Source organism: Trachurus trachurus (genome assembly GCF_905171665.1).
Source record: "Trachurus trachurus genome assembly, chromosome: 16".
Lineage (NCBI taxonomy): Eukaryota > Metazoa > Chordata > Actinopteri > Carangiformes > Carangidae > Trachurus > Trachurus trachurus.
In genome coordinates, this window is record NC_139902.1 from 30,717,500 (window position 1) to 30,741,179 (window position 23,680).

The following is a 23,680-nucleotide window of genomic DNA, read 5'->3' on the forward strand; positions in this document are numbered from 1 at the left end:
CGGGGCCGGAATACTTTAAGCCCTGTTGAAGTAAATAAACTTCTCGGTGCATGTTTGAGTCGCCATCTGACGCTGTCTGTGGAAAAAAATTGCTACTTTGAGGGATGTAAGCAGCCTAAACAGCATTGGAACTTGCATCCGCTCCCATTCATCGCTGCCGTGGCGATCCGGGGACAGACACAACTACCGCAAAACAGGAGCAATTAAACTGAAAATCTTCAGATTCCTTCTTTTAGACCTAAAATGTTAGGAAAATACACCCCCGAGTTGAATTTACCTGGAATTGTCCTTTAATTCATGGTGTAATAGAGGTAGAATAAGGTGTTAATACGTGCTTAATAATGACTAATAAGGAGCTAGTAAGCTACTTATATACATATTAAAAAGCTCCTAGTTAATGGTGAATATGTGTTCCCTAATAATCTAAAGTGTTAGCGTTTCTCCGTCTGTAGTTTGTCCCAGTGTGGCTGCCGTAGCCCCTCCCCCTCCCCCTCCCCCTCCTCACCAGCTGCATGAGGCTCTTGCCGCCCTGCGAGGTGATGACCCTGAGGTCCGGCTTGCGGCTGTTGACCATCTGAGGACTGGGCGGAGGCGGAGACTTAGCCGGGACTACTTTCCCCAGGCTGTTGTTGCCGTTGGATACGGAGAGGAGGCCCGGGGAGGCCCTGGCGCTGATGTAGCCGTTCGCTGGAGGAGAGGGAGAGAGAGAAAAAACAAAAAGAGAGAGTGAGAAAGAGAAAGAAAGGAGGAGGAGAGAGGATCTTGTCTGTTTCGGTGTTTTCAGTGTTTGTGTTTAGTGTGAACTGTGTGTTTTGTAGTGTGTGTGTGTGTGTGTGTACGTGTGTGTGTGTGTGTGTGTGTGTGTGTGTGTGTGTGTGTGTGTGTCGTCTCATTAGCGACTTGGATGGCTCCGTGGCACCACATGCTCCTCATCATCTCTGCCGCTCGCGCTGCGTTTGTTGGCGACGCTCTGATTTCTGCTGCAGCTCCTCCAAAAACATCAAACATCACCGAGTCATGCTCTCGCTCTCTCTCTCTTTTACCCTCCTCTTTCATTTCTTCTCCTCTTTTCCTACCTTACTTTCCTCCCTTCTTCTTATCCCTCCCTCCCCTCTCTCTCTTTCCCCTCTTTTTGTTTCATTTGTCTCGTCGGCACTTGATGTAAAACAAACACACAGACAAACACTCGTCCCTGGACTCTCTCCATCCTTCACTCCTCCTCCTCCTCCTCCTCCTCCTCCTCCCTCCCTCTCTCTCGCACAACGAGTCTTTGTTTCACCAACATCACAGTGACTCCAGCTTCCTCTTGTGTTTCTGCACCTTGTGAACTTCATTTCCCATGAGCACTTGCGTGATTTACGCGCTCTTATCAGCTCAAAGCGTCAGAAAACATCTCTCCTGTTCGTCTCGTCAGCTGTAAATAAAGATGGACGCGGCATCTGGGTAACACTTTACTTGAATAGGTATTCATAAGATAAACATAAAACTGTCCATAACCATGACATAACAGCTGTCATAAACATCAATGAATACTTATGACAGCTGTCGTTAAAGCAGAAGTAAGCGATATTTGTGTTAATATAAGTCTTAAATAGTTCTATCTTCCGACAGCAATCACTTACATAGAGTGTTTGGTCTGAAACACGGGTCTGTCAGTCCCTCTGCTCTGCTCTGAGTCGAGGAGAAAACTTTTCTCTTATCCTACAAGTTTTATCCAATGAGGAGAGAGAACGGCATGCAGGGCTGTGTGTGCAGCCAAGGGACGCCGTGAATGTGGTGACGTAGGGACGAGGACTGTTATGGTGCGTTCAAGGAAACTCGTAACTCGTGTTTTTCCGACCTGTGAAGTTGTACCAGTTCGATCTGGTACGAGTTCACGGGTCGGAAGTTACGAGTGGCCGTTATAGTGACTTTCACCGGTAAAACAGGTCGGAAAAACACGAGTGGGTTGCCTGGAACGCTACAAAGTCGTAAGTTGTGACTTGAAGCTGTAATTTACGGTTTCAAAAGCCTGCCTGGAACGCAGCATTAGCCAAAACGACCGGACCACTTACTTCTGCTTTAACCAGGCAGAATCAATTAAGAACAAGTTCTTATTTACAATGATGGCCTGACAGTTGTAAGATGTTCCTTGTTATGAGAACTTGACATACTTTTTTAAGTTTGACAATTAGGTCTGCTATGACAGTTTAAATTGTCTTTATGTCAAGTTGTCAGAACAAAAACATCTCAAACAATGTCAACTTTGCATCAAAAGTGACATAACTTACCGAATGACACTTAACGACAGCTGTCATAAGTATTCACTGATGTTTATGACAGCTGTTATGTCATGGTTACCACTACTTTCAGCGGCGGATGAATCCACTTTTTTTTTTTGCAGAGTTATGTAGGATTCATGAACTCTGAACTCTGGATGAATCAGTTTCAGTTTGTGATGAAGTGAAGTGAAGTGATGAACCTGAACCAGGACGGTCTCCATGGAAACGGCCCAGAATCAGCGGCACGTTGCTACGGTAACAGACAGTACAGAGTAGACACATCTAAAACTGCCGAAGTTTGTTTTTTTGTGAACAAACAAAGAGAGAAGTCAGATGCAAAAGTGTTTCCATCAGGTTGAATGTATTTGAACTACATTTAATTAAACTCCAATAACAACAAGAAGGAAAGATATTGATTAGATCAGAAGTATCAGGGCAACAAAGTGATTATTACTAATAAATACAAATCAATTTCACCTATTTAGTAATTGTAAATTACCTTATTTCAGAAACTTAGAAAATATGAATCCTTTTTTTTAAATTTAGTTAATTTAATCAAAAGCTCTTGATATGTATTCAATTACTGTATATTACATCATAGATACCAGACATAATCAATAGTCAGACTTTTTTAAATGCAGTAAAGCTTGACGACAACTGTTTTTCTTTCTTTTTTTTACTTTAAGCAGAACAAAACTCAATGTTTTATAGGTTAAATAATAGAAATATCAGTATTAGTTCATGTTTTTAGTTAAATGTGACTCAAGTCTGTGACTCTTCAGTGGTTCAGTGATTTATTTAGAGGATGGTGATGAAGGGAGAAGAAAGAAGAAAGAGCAGCAGTTTATTTATTTAAAAAACAAACTAAAACTGAACCCATGAACATGAATCAGTTCATTTTTTTATCTTTATGAACTGAACTTTGAACTCGTTCTTTTGAAGCGAGACTGAAACAACAGTTAACATCAGAGTTATAGTGGAAACAACAACATGTCACCACATTTTTCCTTTAATTATGAAAATATACAGTAGCCTATATAATATATTTACAGCTCCTTCTCTCTCTCAGACAAACTTTTTAATTGGCCGCTCGTTTCCATAGAAATCAAGAACAACAATGTCACCTGACGACCTGACGAGGCCTCGGTCGCAGCTCAGAGCCTCAGTGTGTTTTATGTGTTTTCCTCTTTTAATGTTTCCTGGTCTTGTGTGTGTTTTTATGTATCAATTATTGATTATTGATTATTGATTTTTATTTTTATTGTAGTTTTAACGAGGCAGCGTCGGGGCGCGGCTCCAGTCTGAGGTTAAAAACAGAGTGTGTGAAGCGGGGACTTTCCCAACACACACACACACACACACACACACACACACACACACACACACACACACACACACACACACACACACACACACACACACACACACACACACACACACACACACACACACACACACACACACACACACACACACACACACACACACACTGTATTCCCCTCAGACAGGCACAGTCAGGGTGTGTGTGTGTGTGTGTGTGTGTGTGTGTGTGTGTGTGTGTGTGTGTGTGTGTGTGTGTGTGTGTGTGTGTGTGTGTGTGATAGCAGATAGCAGTTCTCCATGACGCCGCCTCCAGACGACAGCGGCATGTGACTCTGCTTCATCTCAGTCACACACACTCCAGGGAAACACACACACACACACACACACACACACACACACACACACACACACACACACAATAAACTGAACCTGACAACAACAACAAGCGAACACTATCAGCTCAGAGGGAGGGAGGGAAGGAGGGAGGGAGAGGGAGAGAATGGCGGGAAGGAGAAAGAGAGAAAGGAGGAGGAGGTTTGAGGATGGAGTGATGGAGGGAAAAAGAAAAAAAAGAGGAGTTCGGTGAATAAACCAAACAAGTTTTATCCACAATGATAAAAAAGAGGAGGGAAGGAGATAAGGAAGGAAGGAGTTAGTGAGGGAACAGGAAAGGAGGTGAAGAGGGGGAGGGGGAGAAGGATGAGGAAGGTAAAACTGGGGCGGGGAATAAAACAAAAAGAGGTGAAAGGTAAACGAGAGAGCAGGGAGGAGGATGGAGGGAAGAAAAGAGGTAAAGGAAGAGGAAAATGGGACAGAGGGAGGAGTCAGGAAGGAGAGAAAGGAGGAAGAAGGTGGGAGATGGAGGAAAAAGAGAAAAATAAAGGAAAGGAAAGAAGAATGAGCTAGGAAATGACTGAGAAGAAGGAAGGAAGGATAGATGTGGGAAGAAGGGATGAAACAAGAAGTAAAGAATGGAAAGAATGAAGTGGGAAAAGAGAAAGGAGGTGGAGAAAGAGAGGAGGAGGGGAAAAGAAGAAATAGGAGTGAATAAAAGACTTAAGGCTGAATAGATGAGAGAGGACGGAGGAGATAAGGAAGGAGTGAGGGAGCAGGAAAGGAGGTGAAGAGGGGGATAAAGGTAAAACAGGCGCAAGGAATAAAAAAGAGGTGAAAGGAAAAAAAGGGAGCAGGGAGGAGGATGGAGGGAAGAAACAAGGTGAAAAAAGAAGAAGATGGGACAGAGATGGAGGAAAGAGGGAAAAGATAGAAGGAGAGAAAGGGAGGGAGAGGAGAGGAAAGTAAAGAACAGGAGGAGGAGGAAATCAAGAAAGAAGAATGAGCTAGGAAATGACTGAGAGAAAAAGAAAGGAAGGACAGGTGTGGGAATGGGGGAGCAGGGCGGAGGAAGAAAAGAGGTAAAGGAAGTAAAACATGGGACAGAGGGAGGAGTCAGGAGGAAGAGAAAGGAGGAGAAAGAAGGTGGAAGATGGGAAATGGAGGAAAGAGAGAAAGGGTAGGAGAGGAAAGAAAAAGAAAGGAAAGGAAAGGGGAGAATGAAATTAGGAAAGAAGAATGGAGGAAAGAGGGAAGGAGAGAAAAGGGAGGTAGAGGAGGGGGAAGGAAAGGAAAGAACAGGAAGAGGAGGAAATCAATAAAGAAGAACGAGACGGGAAATGACTGATAGAAGAAGAAAGATGTAGGAAGAAGGGATGAAACAAGAAGTGGAGAATGGAAAGAAGGAGGTGGGACAAGAGAAAGGAGAAAAAGATGAAAGGAGGTGGAGAAAGAGAGAAGGAGGTAGGGAACGACTGAGGGACGAGGAGACAGGAGAGAAGGATGGAGACGGGACAAGAAGCAGAGAATACAGTAAGAGGAGGTGAAGGGAGAAGGAGGAGGAAGGAGGGGAAGGAAAGGAGGGAGGGAAGGAAAGAAAGAAGGAGACAGACGAGTGGAGGAGAATTTCCCAGCATCCCTTCTCCCCCTTCCTTTCCTTGCTTTCCTCTCCTCTACCTCCCTTTCTCTCCTTCTATCATTTCCCTCTTTCCTCTATCTCTGTCCCTTCTTTCACCCCATTTCTTCCCTCCATCCTCCTCCCTGCTCCCTCTTTTACCTTTCACCTCTTTTTTATTCCCTGCCCCTGTTTTACCTTTCTCCTCCCCTTCCTCGCCTCCTTTCCTGCTCCTTCACTCCTTCCTTATCTCCTCCCTCCTCTCTCGTCTGTTCAGTCTTAAGTCTTTTATTCACTCCTCTTTCTTCTTTTTCTACCTCCTTCTCTCTTTCTCCACCTCATTTCATCCTTTCCTCCTTTCTCTTTTCCCACCTCCTTCTTTCCATTCTTTACTTCTTGTTTCATCCCTTCTTCCCACATCTGTCCTTCCTTCCTTCTTCTCTCAGTCACTTTCTAGCTCTTTCTTCTTTCCTTTCTCTCTTTCCTCCATCTCCCACCTTCCACCTCTTTTCTCCTCCTCCTTCTCTCCTTCCCGACTCCTCCTCCCTCTGTCCCATGTTCTCCTTCCTTTACCTCTTTTCTTCCCTCCATCTTCCTCCCTGCTCTCTCGTTCACCTTCTTCTACCTACCTTCTTCATTTCATCCTTTCCTCCTTTCTCTTTTCCCACCTCCTTCTTTCCATTCTTTACTTCTTGTTTCATCCCTTCTTCCCACATATATCCTTTCTTCCTTCTTTTCTCAGTCATTTTCTTGCTCATTTTTCTTTCCTGATTTCCTTCTCCCCCTTCCTTTCCTTTCTTTTTATTTCCTCTTCTACCCTTTCTCTCTTTCCTCCATCTCCCACCTCTTTTCTCCTCCTCCTTCTCTCCTTCCTGACTCCTCCTCCCTCTGTCCCATTTTCCTCTTCCTTTACCTCTTTTCCTCCCTCCATCCTCCTCCCTGCTCCCTCGTTTACCTTTCACCAATTCGTCTTCAGTGTCTTTTCAGGGATTAATGAACTAAAAGAGTTAAACGTTTTTAAAAAAATGTATTGACTGAGTCTGCATGTGTGTGTGTGTGTGTGTGTGTGTGTGTGTGTGTGTGTGTGTGTGTGTGTGTGTGTGTGTGTGTGTGTGTGTGAAGTTTACAAACACACACACACTCACACACACACACTCCTCTTCTGAGAGTCGGTGAGTCACGGCAGCACGGTGACGTACTTATACGTTGACTGTTTATATGTTTGTCTCTGTGGCCTTTACATGTGCTGCTGCTGCTGCTCTGTGTGTGTGTGTGTGTGTGTGTGTGTGTGTGTGTGTGTGTAAAAGTGTGTGTGTGTATGTGATGTCTCCTATTACGCGGGGCTGGGCGTGGGAATGTGAGGAATGCTGGGTGACGTCAATGGTGACATTCCCGAAGCCCCGAGTCCCTGGACAACAGCTGAGAACGACAGATCAGAAGAGAGGAGGAGGAGGAGGAGGAGGAGGAGGAGAAAAGTTGGACATGAACGGAGGTGGAGAAGATGGAGAAAGAGGAGGAAGAAGAGAAGAGGAGAAGACGACAGTAAAGGAAGGGAGAGACAAAGAAGAGGGGATGGGAGGAAAGAAAGATGCTGGAGAGGTGGGAAAAGAGGAGAAAAAGAAGAAATGAAACAGGAGAGTAAAAAAAGAAAGAGAAGAGAAGGTTCGAGGAGGAGAAAAAGAAAGGAAGAGAGAGGGAGAGAGAGGGATGAAGGACAAAGAGCTCGTGGTGGATCAGGTCACCTGAGGAGGTTTCATGTTTCCATTCGTGACTGTTGCAACAGGGACACACACACACACACACACACACACACACACACACACGTCCGTCCAGAGCGACGAGGAAAAACTTCATCACTTCATCAACAAGTCACGTCTGACATCGACTTCACTCATCGTCACAGAGCTGCCACAAGGGGGCGCTAAGCTACGCTGCTCTACTTCCTGTTGTTGATACGACTAAAACTAAAAACTAAATCAGATTATTGTTGATAGAGACAGAGTGAATCTCTGATCTCTGCTCGTCTGGACTCAAACGTGATGAAGTCGACTTTAAAACATAAAAACACCTGATAAAAATAAAAAGTGAAACTAGGAGAAAGTGCAGGAAAGTGTCGACTCAGATTCAGGTGTAAACTAACGGCTTTAAAACAGGAAATGAGTCAGATCAAGTGAAGCATTTCAGAATAAAACTCAAAATCTCTCTGCAAAGCGTTGTTAAAGTAAAGCAGAGTTTTTCAAAATAAAACACCTGTTCAATGTGTCTCAGGTTATTCAATCACAGGTGTAAAGCTCCGACTTCGTCACTTCATACGTTCATATGTACATTCACCTGTCTAAATGTATTTTTCTGACTAAATAAACTCATTATACCAGTGTTTTTCAACCTTGGGGTCGAGACCCCATGTGAGGTCGCCTGGAATTCAAATGGGGTCGCCTGGAATGTCTAGTAATTGAAAAAAATTCCTGATAAAAATATTTCTTAACTAATTTTTCTTTTTAAAATTATGATTAAAACACCTGACACAGTCTTAAACAACTGTATTCTATACTTTCACTTGCTCGATTATAAACAGAGTTATAAAAAAAGCAGCGTATAAAAATATCTAAGCTGGCGCATCTTGACTGATGACAGAAATTTGTGATGTCAAAATGGGGTCACGAGCCAAAAAAGGTTGGAAACCGCTGCATTATACGCTGATTTTTTCCATTTGGAGAAAACAAATATGTTGTTGTTTTCGACCAGTAGGAGGCAGCAGCGAACCTAAGTCTACTGGAAATAAAAAGAGGAAGAAGAAATCCAGGAGAAAGATAAAAGTCTGTTTTGCTCTGGACCTTCTTCCTTTGGGAAAGCAAAGGAGACGATGCCGACCCACAATTCCTTGCTGCAACAACAAAAGCCTGATGGAAATCCTCATCTGGTCCACTGAAGCTCAAATCCATCAATAAAGATCTATATTCTTTAGTTAGGAGTCGCCATGGAGACCGAGCAGCAACGTTATGATAATCCTAAATCCTGGTTGTTTTGTTACTGTTCTAAATTAATTAAATTAATTTAATTCAATACAAACACAGCTGAGTGTAAATGCAGTTTGACCTGCTGGCGTTTTCCATCCAGATCACAGCTAAAAGTGTGTTACCGATTCTAACCAGCAGGAGGCATCAGTGCACTCAGTCTGACATTTACTTACTTTACTGCACCTGAGCATCGATCGATTCACAGGAAGTCGTTATCGTTAATAACCAAGAACTAAAAATAAATAAATAAATAAATAAACCAAAAAAAAAAGAAAAACTAAAAAACTAATATCAATATAGAGAGTTGGCTCTGTTGCTGCAGGAAGTTAATGTAATGTATTGATTTCTGAAACAATATGTTGATCAAGTGAATATGGGAACACACACACACACCCCCACAAACACACACACACACACACACACACACACACACACCATATCTATTACTACAGGCAGCCTGGCAGTATCTGTCCTGGCTAATGGGATTTAAGGGGGGAGCTCTGTCCAGTGTCAAAGTCACCTCTGAGGAGACGCCGGTGCCAAGACGAGGGACAGTTGGGCAAGGGGAGGGGGAGGGGGGAGGAGGGAGGGGGAGGGGGAGGGGGTGAGTGGGGTGGGGCGGGAGATTATTCCTGAGAGGAGACGAGTGGGAACAGCTGAGAGCGACAGGATGAGAGGGGAGAGGAGGGAGGGAGGAGGGAGAGGAGGGGGGGAGGAGTGGACTGAAGGAGGTTTAATGGTTAAAAATCAGACGTTACTGTGGGAAACACACGGTGGTGCGTTCACTGACCACTGCAAAAACCAAAGCAAAATCTTTCCAAGAATATTTGATTTTTTCTTATTTCTTGTCAAAATGTCAAATTTCTAGTCAAAACTAATCTCTTTCCACTTAAAATAAGATTCATCACCTACAAATGTACTTGTTTTAGACACTTTTTACTTCTTTCAAGCATATTTTCACTTGAAATAAGTAGAAAAATCTGCCAGTGAAGACAAACTTGCTCCACTATCAGATTTTCCTACTTAGTTCAAGTGAAAATCTGCTTGAAAGAAGTAAAAAGTGTCTAAAAACAAGCTACTTTTTAATGTGATGAGTCTTATTTTAAGTATAATTTGATTTGTTTTGACTAGAAATGACATTTTGATTAGAAATAAGACAAATATTCTTGGTAAGATTTTGAGTTTTTGCAGTGTGACAACCGTTTCCCTTCAGATGGGGAAAAAAACAAACTTGGCGTCTGATTGGCTGATCGGTTGGCTGTCAATCAAATCTAAAACAAACAAACACAGTCTTGATAAAAAAAAAATTAAAAAAAACTCTTCAGCTTTAACTCATAAATAAAGTTTTAATGTTTGTTTTGAACTGTTTTTTATTCGTCCTCATTATTTTGTAACGTCACAGTGATATGTTTCTGCTCCGACAGCTGCAGCTGTCCAAACACGTGTTGATTTAACGTCGATGATGTCACCGCCGGCTGCTGATTGGCTGATGCAAAATAATTTTAAAAAAAGAAAAGAAAAGAAAATATTCTCTTCTACCAAACAGGAAGAAGTGAAACGAGCGAACGTCAGAGTGAAAGAAGTGAAACTAAATGGAAATTTATTCTGATTAGACGGGAAATTTTTAACGGTCACGACCTGAATTCTTCTTTTTCTCCTTAAAGGAACAGTTCCCTAAATTCTCCTCCTACACCATAAAAGTAGTCTTCCAATAAAACCCCTGTCCTTGTGCCTCGTGTAAACATTTCTCCTCACGAGGAGCTCGTCTGTCGAGGGTTTTTTTTCTTCAAACTACAACAAATAAAATCTTCATAATTCACGATGGAGTCGCACTAAAACTTTCATTACTGTGACAAACAGAAGTGAATTTGACATTAAATCTGACAATCTGAGGCAAAAACAAAATGATTTTCTAACTCAGAGTTCAGTTCTGGTTTTTTATGAGCTGCACAGAAGCAGCTGAGGAGTTTCCATGTCTCCCTCTCTCTGTGTCTCTGTCTCATGCTCAACAACCTGAAACCCGTTCTGTTCTTTGGACTGTTTACAAGCAGCTTGTGCCACGGTGGCGGTGGTGGCGGGCGGCGGTGGCCGTCAGCTGTCGGCGTGGCGACAGGTGCCTTCGTGCTTCATGAGCGTCGCAGCCTGTTGCCACACAGAGAAATATTCTGCACCGCTCCGACTCCAACTCATTTCCCTTCAAAAGCAGAGAGACGGGAAGACGACCTGCTGCAGTGTGTGCGTGCGTGCATGTGTGTGTGTGTGTGTGTGTGTACGTGTTCATGAGTGTGTGTATGTGTGTGTACGTGTTCATGAGTGTGTGTGTGTGTCATTGCTTCACAAAAATGTGCGGCATGACATGAGGGTGAGGTTCACTTACGGACTGGACTCGGACACGCTCCATTTGAATTCCCCATATCTCCTAACAGAGCACCTAGGACAGTAAACACACCACGATCAGTACATATGATCATCATAATAATAATAATAATAATAATAATAATAATAATAATAGGAATAATAATAATAAATACTAGGGCTGGGAAGATATGCTTTTCTCCCGATTCGCTTCTTCTACGATTTTTTGGATGGCGATTCGATTTAAATTGCGATTCTACGATATTGCCGATTCTCTCGATTTTTAGTTTGTATTTTAACATTTATCTGCACACAAATAGGAGCCTATAAATTAACATACTCCATTATAAAGTGAACTTAAACCCTTTTCAAAACCTGTACTCTCTGTATGTAAAAAAGGCTAACAAATGCACATTGCACAATATTTAAAACAATAAAAAAAATATATATATATATTTTTTTTTTAAATCGATTTTTGAAAAAAAAAATCGAGTTCAAAATCGTCAAAAAAAATATCGCGATATTTATGTGAATCGATTTTTTCTCCCACCCCTAACAAATACTGTATATGAAATAAAAACCCCATTAAACTGATCTAAGTGCAGATCTCCTCTTTGTACCATGAAGAACATCATTAAATCAAGTGCGTCATTACAAAGTGCTGCTGCTGTTGAAACGCTCCTCGGCGTGTGAAGAACCATAATTGGTTTCAATGGAGCAGCAGCGGTTTAATCTGTAATAAAGAGCGGAGCAGCTTCCTCCACTTCGCTCTGCTACTTATCTCATATTCAAATATCACAGACTGATTATTAACCTGAGCTTCAACCCACAGGAGTTTTACAAATACAAGATGTTTAACTTTCATATTCAGGAGCGTATTGTAGCTGGAAGAAAAAAAGGCCAATCGGCTTCCTGTGTGACTGTCAAAGTAAAAGCACTGTATTGTATTGTGAAATAGGTTGATAGAAAGAAAACCAGAGCTTTTTGACACAAATACCACAGTAATATTCTAATTTTAAAATGTTATAATAAAAATTAAGACACATAATCCATCATTTATAGTAAATACTGTCATTTGGATTCATAACCCAGTGATAATAAAACCATTATGAACATATAAACAACATTTCAATCTCACAGTTTCAATAAAGAACAGTTCAAAGTCAAGTTCATATAATAAAACATCTGACCAAGCTTTAAAAAGACAACTTTGGATATTTGATGTAGTGTTTTTTTTAACTCATTAGATGTTTTCAGTTTTAGTTGCAGTTGTTTCAGGTGTAAATGAGCTTTTGGGCGAAAGCTGCTACGATCACACCGACATGTTTAAGGCTGTGCTAAGGAATTAATTATCATGTATAAATCTGTGATAAACCCACAGCGGTTAAATCATCAGCAGCTCCTTGTTTTGGTTTCACTGTAAATAATAAAAACTGGTTCATCATGTAAATTATATGATCAGACACTGGACATATTATGATATTTTGTTGTTGTCACTTGGATTTTTTTTAACCTTTTTTATTTCATAACTGAATTGATATTGGATTTTGGATTTTAAAATGGCTTGTAAAATAAAACAAAACCTTACAAACCTTGGATTTGTTTTGCCTTTTTATTTCATAACCACTGTGCACTGGAGTGTCTTATGTATGTTTTTTTTTATTTAGAGTGATTATATGTATTGTAAAGATTTAATGTAAGTTTTTGTCTTACATACATACACATACATTTATGATTGTAAATGCATGTTTTAAATGTAACACTAGTCTAACACTTGTTCTGCTGCAGCTTCAAAATGTCACAGTAGATGGATGAGTCCCTGAACGCCACACAACAATATATTATCTTTATACATATATATTTTATTTATTTATCTTGTTTCAAACATTATTCTCACTTTTTACAGATGGGAATTTTTTAAAATTTTTAATCTGCTGACACTTTCTTTTCCCTTTTCTTGGTTTTGAGATTCAGTCATGTGTTGATGTTTTGGCTCAGTCACTCAGTAACCGGTCGGGGTCGTCGTCGGGGGTGAATGAGAAATATCTGGACGTGGAGCGACACGTGGAAAAAATAAAAACGACCACGAACCCAAGACATCTGTGGTAATGTAAGGTGCATACTGTAGCAGAGGGGAAGAGGGAGAAAGAGGGGGAGAGAGGGAGGGAGGGAGGGAGGGATGGTTGCGTCCATTACTGTGCCATGTGAAACCCTCCTGCCCGCTCTGAAAGACGGCGTAATGCGTTTGTTGCTCGTTACATCACCTCCCTCTGACTTACAATGAGATTACACTGGTCGGAACAAAGCTCGATAAGTAACCTTGTCTCAGACAAAGAAATGGGCCACAAATCCTGTTAGAGTCAGAGGGGGAGGGGCCACAACAAGGTGCATGCTGGGTAGATAAATCACCAGCACACAGACGCAGCAGCAGCAGCAGCAGCAGCGGCAGCAGCAGCAGCTCACCTGAGCAGGTGGCACTGACAGCAAGGTGCATGCTGGGTAAACACCACATCAACACACTGACTAACACACTGACTGAGAAAAACACTGTGATCTATCTATCTATCTATCTATCTATCTATCTATCTATCTATCTATCTATCTATCTATCTATCTATCTATCTATCTATCTATCTATCTATCTATCCATCCATCCATCCATCCATCCATCCATCCATCCATCCATCCATCCATCCATCCATCCATCCATCCATCCATCCATCCATCCATCCATCCATCCATCCATCTATCTATCTATCTATCTATCTATCCATCTATCCATCCATCCATCCATCTATCTATCTGTCTGTCTGTCTGTCTATCCATCTATCCATCCATCCATCCATCCATCTATCTATCTATCTATCTGTCCATCCATCCATTGATCCCTTTATCTATCAATTAAATTTGTCCGTGAATCCATCAATCTATCAGTCCGACTCCATCCATCCATCCATCCATCCATCTCACTAATGAAACATGACTTCAGTTCACCTGCGTTGCCATGACAACCAGGTCAGTACTGTATCTGTTCGTTCGATCAGAAACAATTTTCCAACAGTTTGGAGCAAAAAAAAACAACCAACAACAACAACGACATCATAACGACGGTGAAGTGTGAAAACTGGGACGAAGAGAAGAGACGACGGGTCGACAGCTGCTGCAGCTGCATCTGAACATGACCCACATCTGGCTGTGTGTGTGTGTGTGTGTGTGTGTGTGTGTGTGTGTGTGTGTGTGTGTGTGTGTGTGTGTGTGTTGTCAGGTCGACCTACTGAGTGACTGAGTGATGGAGTTTCACCATCGGTCGTTTCTACTGCGTCGTGTTCACTTTTTTTTACTGTTTTTGGGACAAACTTTAGTTTAACTTTCCATAAAACTGAGCTCAGAGGCCTCGTTGTGTCCTGCGATGACCTCATGAATATGCTAATTAGCCATTTTAGCTTCTTTCAGTTGCCTGTTATTAAAACGTCAGGTTCTGGACACTGAGATCAATAACATGATAATTAGTGAAGCAACTTTTTTAGAGAAGTTTAAGCTACTTTCCATATCATTTATATCTTTAGTTCATATAGAAACTTAAATGTTACTGGACAATGATATTATGAATATGCTAATTAGCACAGCAACCTTGTTCAACTTTCTACTGTAATTACTAGTTTATATATAGCTTCAATATACCTACGCTTAAATGCTAACAGACACAGACATCATTAACATGCTAATTAGCAGATTTATAGCATTTTATATGCAAATTAGTGCAGCAACTTTTTTGGATCTTGCTTTGTAAGTAATACGGTTTAGATAAAAATTCTTCTCCTATAAGTTTATATCTCATTTTAAAGGGATAGTTCAACATGTTGGCAAATTGGCCCATTGAGACAGAGTTGTTTTAGAGGCAAATGCAGAGACTGCTTGCTGAAAAACTGCCCCCGACGGGAACGTGCATCAGCAGTTTTGCATGAATTTCCCTCTAAAACAACTCTGTGTGGTAACGTTGTGTTATTATCTCATAGCGTGGTGAATGTGCAGGTCACAACTTGTCCACCAGAGCGTTGTGGAGTTGTTGGATTGTGTATTTGATGAGTTTGATGAGGAAAACCAAGAAATCCCAAGAGCCTCCGTAGCGTAGCTCTGAGCAGCTCACGGCTCTGCTCCGCCGTTCTAAAAATAGTTTGCACCGACAATTAAAGGTAACGAACCTACTGCTATGACTATAGGGATTATGGCAATGGGCCAATTTGCCAAAAATGTTGAACTATCCCTTTTAAATCTTCTTCAAACTGACTTTTATCACACAACCTGCTGTTTTTATTGTACGTGTTGGTTTGGATTTTATCATTTGCATTTCTGTTTTTATTCTAAAACTTCATATTGAAAGGTTTTGTAATTATCTTTTATCTTTTTCTAACTTTCAACACTCGTGTGACAGACGAACCAGAGTCTATTTATTTTTCAAACCCAACACAACACCTGTCAATCAAACCGTGTGGGCGGTGCAGCCTCTTTTTTTCCTCTTTGTTTATTTTGAAGAAGTTTTTTCTTCTGCTTCATTTTATTTCAAAGTGACGTTAATGTTTCCAGATGAGCATTAACTTCAGACACACAGAGAAACCAGAGCTTCGTCACAGATCATTGACTTCACAGCCGCAAACGTGTCGTTCACAGTTTTCTGTCTCTCTCTCTGTCTCTTACCTGCGCTGGCTGGTCGCTGCGGTAACCCTGGCGACACGGTGTTCCTCTGCAGGGCCGGTTGCTGTGGCGACAGGAGGCGGGGGTCTGTGAGGGTGGAGGTGACGAAGGAGGTGGTGGTTACCAAGGCGCCGCCGGGGTTGTTGCTGAACTGGAGCGCCGCCGCCGCCGCCGCCGCTGCTGCGTTCTGATTGGACACGGGCACGGTGACGGGCATGGAGAAGGTCGGCTGAGGGACGGTGGACTGTGGTGGAGAGAAGGAAGGAAGAGGGGGGAGGGGCTTAGAGCGAGCTGCGTGGATGATGTCACACACACACACACACTCACACTCACACACTCACACAGGTGATGAGTTATTGATCGGCAGAGAAGCAGCCGATCACAACAGGAAGAGACTGTTTCCAAAACCACATCCACCTTAATCAATACATTTTTATATTATTGTATTATATTTTATGAAACATTCTGCACCTTTAAACTCTCAAACTCTCTAACCCTCAAAAGTTCAATATTATCATTTTAATTTCACTAAAAATTGCGGCAAATGTGAGAAGTTCAAAGATCATTTGTAAACTTTCGACAATTTTCTTTTTTATTATCGTTTCATTATTGTTTCAAAATGAGTTGATAGAGTGAAAAGAAGTTGATATAGGTCTAAAACAGTAAAATTATATCAAAAATTGTCAATTTTACAGCTCAGTGCCTCAAAATGATTTTATAATATGGAGGATTTTTTTGTTTTTTTCCCGAGTGAAATCTTATTTTTGTTAAATATCAACACCAAAAAGTATTTTAAGAGGTTATAATGTAAATTAAAGTTAATGCACAACTAAAATACTGTAGTTAAGTTTGATTTATTATTGTGTTTTAATACACTATGTGTTTTTTATGTATTTTACTTCAGTGCTTCGTGATCTGTGTTGTTCTATCTGTTTTATTTTCTAATTCTTAAAAAAAAAAATCCTCCAAAATAAAAGACCCTTGTCATGCTGTTTTGTTCCAATAAAGTTAAATTGAATCAGTCTGTTCATATTTTATCAGTAAAAAAACCCACAAATGATCTCTCAGTGCTGAGGATATTTCATCCTGTTTGTCAAAAAGAAACTAGAGAAGAATAGGACTCTTATTTTGAAAAACATTCGAGCCAGGAAGAGATTCACACTCAGCACGTTGTGTGTTTATTTCTGATCGATTTCCAATCTGATCAGTTTTCAGTCTGTGTCATTAAAACTGGACCTGAGTCGGTGAAAAAAACTTAAAACTGAAAAGGTTTTGGAAATGAGCTCTTCACAAAAACTTATCACACACACACACACACACACACATTCTCTCTCTCTCTCTCACACACACACACACTCACTCTGCTCAGTCTGAACATGCACAGTGACTCGGTGTAAAAGGCCAGGAAGCTGCGTGTCTCCTTTCACGCCTCATGCCAGGTTAAAACACGTGGCGGCGGCTGCAGCAGCAGGTTATTGCGTCGGGTTATTGGTGACATTTCATCATGGCGTGTGTGTCACATTCCACTAAACCCCCCCAACCCCCCCCCCCCCCCCCCCCCCCCCCCCCACCGATGTGTGCTCATCCCTGTGCACCTGGAGTTTGTTTCTAACTGTAATGACATTTATTACATTTTAAAGGACAATTCCAGGCTAATTCAACTCAGGCTGTATTTTCCTATCATTTTAGGTCTAAAAGAAGGAATCTCAAGGTTTTCAGTTTAATGTTTCCTGTTTTGCGGTAGTTGTGTCTGTCCCCGCATCGCCACGGCAGCGATGAATGGGAGCGGATGCAAGCTCTGCTGCTTAGGCTGTTTCCATCCCTCACAGCCACAGACAGCGTCAGGTGGCCACTCAAACATGCACCGAGAAGTTTATTTACTTCAAGCAAGCCGACATGTTTGTAAAACTCGATCTAATTCAAAGTCTCGTGGAGTCTCGTGCGAGACCCAAGTTGACGCTCGGTGTGTTCAGGTGCAGTGGGAAGCTCCCGTTTGTGTCATAAACACAGGAATATCAACTCTTTACTTGCTTCAAGTAAAAAAACCTTCTCGGCGCATGTTTGAGTCGCCATCTGACGCTGTCTGTGGAAAAAAATTTACACTTGAAGCAAGTCAAGAGTTGATATTCCTGTGTTTATGACACAAACGGGAGCTTCCCACTGCACCTGAACACACCGAGCGTCAACTTGGGTCTCACGCGAGACTCTGGGAGACTTTGAATTAGATCTAGTTTTACAAACATGTCGTCTTGCTTGAAGTAAATAAACTTCTGGGTGCATGTTTGAGTCGCCATCTGACGCTGTCTGTGGAAAGACATTGCAGCTTTGAGGGATGTAAACAGCCTAAGCAGCGGAAATTTCATCCGCTCCCATTCATCGCTGCCGTGGCGATGCGGGGACAGACACAACTACCGCAAAACAGGAGCAATTAAACTGAAAATCTTCAGATTCCTTCTTTTAGACCTAAAAATGATAGGAACATACACCCCGAGTTGAATTAGCCTGGAATTGTCCTTTAAAACGTGTTTTTCCAGACGACCTGAGTTCCTGGGAAATGACATAATAATTAATTAATAACTAAATAAACTATAATAAATAAATAAATAAATAAATGGATGAAATGCAGGCCAAGGACCTGGGGTTGTCCAGCCGTCCGACCCATTTCACCCTGTTCCAACTCAATCTGAAAGCAGAACCTCTATTAATAGAATATGGGCCAGCGCTGCACTGTACTGTGGGACCCAGTTTACCACAGAGGGAGGAGGACGAGGACACCTCCCTGCCCTTCATCCCTGCTGCCTCCTCTTCTCCTCCCCCTCCTCCTCCTTTTCCTCCTCTGGATCGTTTTTTATGGAGGAAATTAAGAAGCAAAAGTGGAAAAAACGACTCTTTTCTGATCAGTTTCCACTGGATTTCGGTTCCAATTGAGAAGAAAATCTAATTTAACTTAAAGAAAAGCTCAACATTTTAGTCGTTATTTTGACTTTTTTTTCTTTATTAATATTGCACTGCATTATCAAAGTGAGAAAATGTTAAAGGAATAGTTCACCAAAAAATGAAATTCAGTCAGGGTTAGGGGTTAGACCCGGGAGGCCGGTTCATAGTCCAACGAAAACTTTATATGAGAGTCAATACGGCCCGACACAAAAACGTCCATAAAACTACACAAAAACCATTTAATATTCCTCCACACTGCTCGTCCACTGCAATCCAAGTGTCCTGAAGGGAGATAGTCCAGAGTTTACTGGAAACAACCTCATTTAGGACATTTTTACAGCTTAAACAGTCCTGTATTGTGCTCTGACGTTTTGAGCGTTTCCAGTAAACTCTGGACTATCTCCCTTCAGGACACTTGGATTGCAGTGGACGAGCAGTGTGGAGGAATATTAAATGGTTTTTGTGTAGTTTTATGGACGTTTTTGTGTCTCATACAAAGTTTTGGTTGGACTAGGAACCGGCCTCCCGGGTCTCCAGATGCACTTTGAGGAATAAAAAACTACTCCAGAGTATTCATCAGCATGAGGGGGAGTCATTGATGACTGAATTTCATTTTTTGGTGAACCATTCCTTTAATAATTGTGATTTTTAAACACTTTTATATGAATGAATCTTAGAAATGAAAGGAGGATTATTGATCTCTTTGTTTAGATTTTATCACTTCCAGTAGAAAACGAAGCGATTTAAAAGTTCAGCCATCATCAAAGCGCTTTGCATGTGTGTAAGTGTGTGTGTGTGTGTGTGTTTGTGACCAGGGCGGGTGAAGATAGCAGCAGCTAACAGCACTGCACCACTGCACACTGGCCAAGCAGAGGGAGGGAGGGGGGTGGGGGGTTGGGGAGAGGGGTTGGGGGGGTAAACGATGGAGGGAGGGGTGGATGAAGGTGTGTGTGTGTGTCTGTGTGTGTGTCTGTGTGTGTGTTAGCGTTAAGGGAGTGGAGGTGTGTAAACATGGAGGATGCAGTTCAGTGTGTTTCAGCTGGATGACCTTTGACCTCCAGACAAACCACTTTACAACTCACTAAACTGTGATTTTATATTCATATTTGTATTTTTGATGCACATGTTGAGTCAGTTTTACCCTTTACTGTACATAAAACAGCTGATTTATTCATTAATAAAAAAAACTCTATAAAGTTCAGTTTTTGCACAAATAAACATGTGATTAATTATTTTAACTCATATATTTTCTCTCCATTCTCTGACGACACGAGCTGACGACTTTCTGTGCAGGTATTTGTGTTTTACTACAACATAAAACATAAAAAAAGTATTTCCCTGTTTTATTCTTTTATTTTGGTTTAAATTTTGAATAAATAAATACTTTTTATGACGACACGAAGAGTTTAACAAGATAATTTGAAGATTTTCAACCTGAATATAAATGATTTTTCAGTGTTTTGCTGGATGTCACCATGTCCATGTTAATTTGCATGTGTTACATTTGTATATTTGTCAATTTGAAATGTGTTAATAAAGTTTGAAACTTCACTCCTCCTCAGGTGTGTGTGTACGTGTCTCTGTTGTTGTCGTTGTCTTGTCTTATTATATTTAGCTGCGACTTGTTTCTCGGCTGGACCTCGTCGCCCGTGATGCTGCTGCCAGCCTCCGGTTGCTAGGCGATGGGCGACATAACGACCAAAAACAAAGAAAAAAGGAAAAAGAGAAAAGAAAAACCTTCTTCTTCCCTCCTCACCTCCATCTTTTTTTCTAAAATTATGTATTTTAAAAACATCTTCTCTCTCTCTCTCTCTGATATGAACACGTTTATGTTTCTAGAATTAGAAATCAAACTGTGTAACACACTTAACACATTCAGAAACTTATTTAAAAATAATATTATTCATAAATATAAAACTTAATTGTAGAATATGCAGCTTTTTTGTTCTGTTAAAACATTTTTTTAAATGAGTGAATGGAAAATGTTAATTTAAGAAGGATATATAGGCCTACTGTAGGTAAAATAAGCTTCATGATGCTTCAGCCTACAGCTTTTCGGTCAAAGTACATTTTTTGTGTTTTTGTCTTGTATCTATACTTTTATATTTGTCTATTGTACTTGTTTTTATAAGACCGAAATAAACAGACTAAACTAAAACTAAACTAACGACAGACAGGAGGAGGAGGAGGTTAATTGCAAAGTGGACGCAGAGAGAGAAGAAAAAGAAGGAGAAGAAAAAGAGAAGAAGCTGTTGGGTAAATAACTGACTGGTACAGTAGCTGGTGTGAGGTTGTGTTTCCTGGATGGTAAAGGGTAAATCAGAATGAATTAAACTCATGGCCTAGTTTCTCCTCTTCCTCCCTCTTCCTCCTCTCCCTCTCCCTCCTCCTCCTCCTCTTCCTCCTCCTCCTCCTCCTCCTCCTCCTCCTCTTCCTCCTCCTCCTCCTCCTCCCTCTTGTCCTGGAAGCCTTTGAAAGTTTTTTTTTTTTTCCATTTCCCTTCTTCAACTTCAGGATTGTCGCATCCGATTTGTTTGCAGCCGTGGGACTGAACCACAGCAGCAGCAGCAACTTCTGGAAGTCAAGTCTTTCTTTTTATTTATTTATTTATTTTTTAGCATCCTGACCTCGACTCCTCCTCCTCCTCCTCCTCCTCCTCCTCCTCCTCTCCTTCTCTTTATCCTGATGCTCTTGTGGTGTGAAATTACAAAATGTGTAAAAAACGATCCTATCACAGACGAGGTCGTTGGTGTTTACAGAAAATATGATGAGGAGATGGAGCCGAGTGTGTGTGTGTGTGTGTGTGGGTGTGTGTGTGTGTGTGTGTGTGTGTGTGTGTGTGTGCTGATGATGTCACAGTGCTCAGAGAATGAGGTAATTATTGTAAATGATATGCTAATGAGGTCTCTTCATCATATTCCTCTAATCACACTTATGTGATTAAAGATTTAACAGAGTGAGTTCATGCTTCATTATAAAGATTATTTATATATTTAAACATCAATAAACTTTTCTGTGTTTTCTGGTATTTGAAACTGTTTTGTTGCTTAGTCGTCCTGGTTACCGCCGTCCTCCTCCTCCACTGATTCTGATTTTAACGTGCAGCCGAAATAAAGATTTTAAAATGTGTTTAAAAAAATGTCCTGGTGTGAGCAGGTGACTCAGGTGTTGCGTTTGAGGGCGGCTCGGAAACCAGAGTTTCTTGTAGCGACTCCTGAAGTTATAATCTGTTTAATGAAGTTTGGAGAGAGATACAGTATTAATGATTGACTGGCAGGTTATTGATTATTATCTACTGATGAGTAGAGTTTCTTATTTTAATTTCCAGAAGCTGAAGAAACTCGGAGGTCGACCATGAGCTCGGAGCCCGTCCTCCCTAGCCTCCTTACCTCCTCACCTTCTTTTATCTATTTTCTTTTATTTTACTTTTAACTCTGTGTTTAGTGTTTGTTTTTATTCTGTTTTATGCTTCTCTTTTTTTAAAATGTTTTGTCTTTATGTAAAGCACATTGAGTTGCCTTGGTATGAAATGTGCTATATACTGTAAATAAAGATGCCTTGCCTCCTCACCTCCTCACCTCCTAGCCTCCACGCCTCCTTGCCTCCTAGCCTCCTAGCCTCCTCACCTCCTCTCTACCTCAGGAGGTACTTTAGTACAAGTGGGATTAAGCGTGTATATCCCGGCCCCTAGCTGTCAGGCTGGGGATTATGAAGCTGAGGGTGGTGGTGGGGGGGTAGAGGGGGGCATCGCTGCTGCTGCCGCCGGGTGCTTCCTGTTCTGCTGATGCCCCGTGTGAAAAAAAAAGGTGCGGTGGTGGTGGTGGTGCCGAGCTGGCAGAGGGACTGAGGGACTGAGGGACTGAGGGGGGGTATGTGTGATGGTGTGGTGACGGGGGGGTTGGGGGGGTGGAGGGGGGTGAGGATGCTACGACGCTAGCGGCTGTTTCGGCCGCCGTCCAACCGACGAGCGCCAAGAGCCACGACTCTGTTTCCTGTCGCTGCTCAGACAGAACGGGGAGGGGGGAGGGGGGAGGGGGGGATGGGGGGTCGAACCGAGGAGGACAAACTCATCCAGCTGATTAAAGTGAGGAAGAGGAGGAGGAGGAAGAGGAGGAAGCTCATCCTCTCTATTAGGGAAATTACTGATGTCCTTTAATTTGAAGGAAACGTCCTGGTTCATATTTATTTATTTATTCATCAAGACATTTATCACCAGTTACTAATTATTAGTTTTAGAATATACAGTCAATAGTATGTTGCTTGCCAACTGTGAAAACACTGGATTTGTGTGTTTGTTTTTGTCTTATTTAGTCTTTTATTATAATGATTTTCATTTTTGCTACAGTATACAGTATGTCGACATGGAAAATGAATAAAAAATTGTTCAAACAAAAAAAGTTTGATGCTTAATGCGTCTTGGATGACAAATAAAACGCTGCATGTATGTAACATAGCTGATGATTATCAATCACAGAGCTCTCTTTTCAATCAAAAAGTGTCATTGGCACCGTCGTTGATGTTTTTTTTAGTGGTTTGTGTGTTTTTTTAATGTTTATCTTTAATTCAGATTCAACGTTTCTCTCTGTTTCCTGTCGTCTGTCAGTTTAGTGAGGACCGACCTGGACTGAACTGAAGACACAGGGACAAAACTTCTGCTGTTTAGTTTAGTTTTTAGTGCAGGTCCAGTTTTGTTTTTGCATCAGCATTCGTCTAAGGAACGACCTGTGTTAGCAGCTTCTGTCTGTCCTGTTTCTGTCTTTCAGGCCACGTCCACATGACTACCATGTTGTTTTAGAAAACACGTCTCTGTCGCTACGTTTTCTCATCTTGTACGCACGATGTCGCAGTTTTTAATCAATGAAACGGAAGGTGTGTTTGTCCAATTAAATTCAGCGTTTTAACTGCAGAACTTTGCTTTGATTCTGACCAAAAGACTCTTACTTCCTGTCGACACCAGTCTGCACAGTGCAGGCCATCACTCAGGTTTTGAGCATTTTCAGGTCTGAGATCATTTCAAAATAAAAGCGTGGCCTTAGTTTCCCCTCACACTTCGATTTCAACTTTTATTTTTCCTCCCAATCACCCAATAAACTCAACACCACCAACTTCCATCTGCTTTTTTTCTCCACACGTCTCCGTAACAGAGT

The 23,680-nt window shown here is 41.5% G+C and overlaps 1 protein-coding gene across 8 annotated transcripts in view; it reads right to left on the reverse strand.

The window, feature by feature from the left end:
• Window positions 1–23,680, reverse strand: part of mef2d (myocyte enhancer factor 2d) — a 133,521-nt gene that overhangs the window by 19,402 nt on the left and 90,439 nt on the right. For all 8 annotated transcript variants that reach the window (XM_083989318.1, XM_083989316.1, XM_083989312.1 and 5 more), the window contains 3 exons: window positions 15,600–15,840; window positions 10,927–10,980; window positions 506–687 (listed from right to left, as the gene is read on the reverse strand). In XM_083989318.1, the coding sequence (XP_083845444.1) occupies window positions 506–687; window positions 10,927–10,980; window positions 15,600–15,840 (477 nt within the window). The remainder of the gene's footprint in view (window positions 1–505; window positions 688–10,926; window positions 10,981–15,599; window positions 15,841–23,680) is intronic.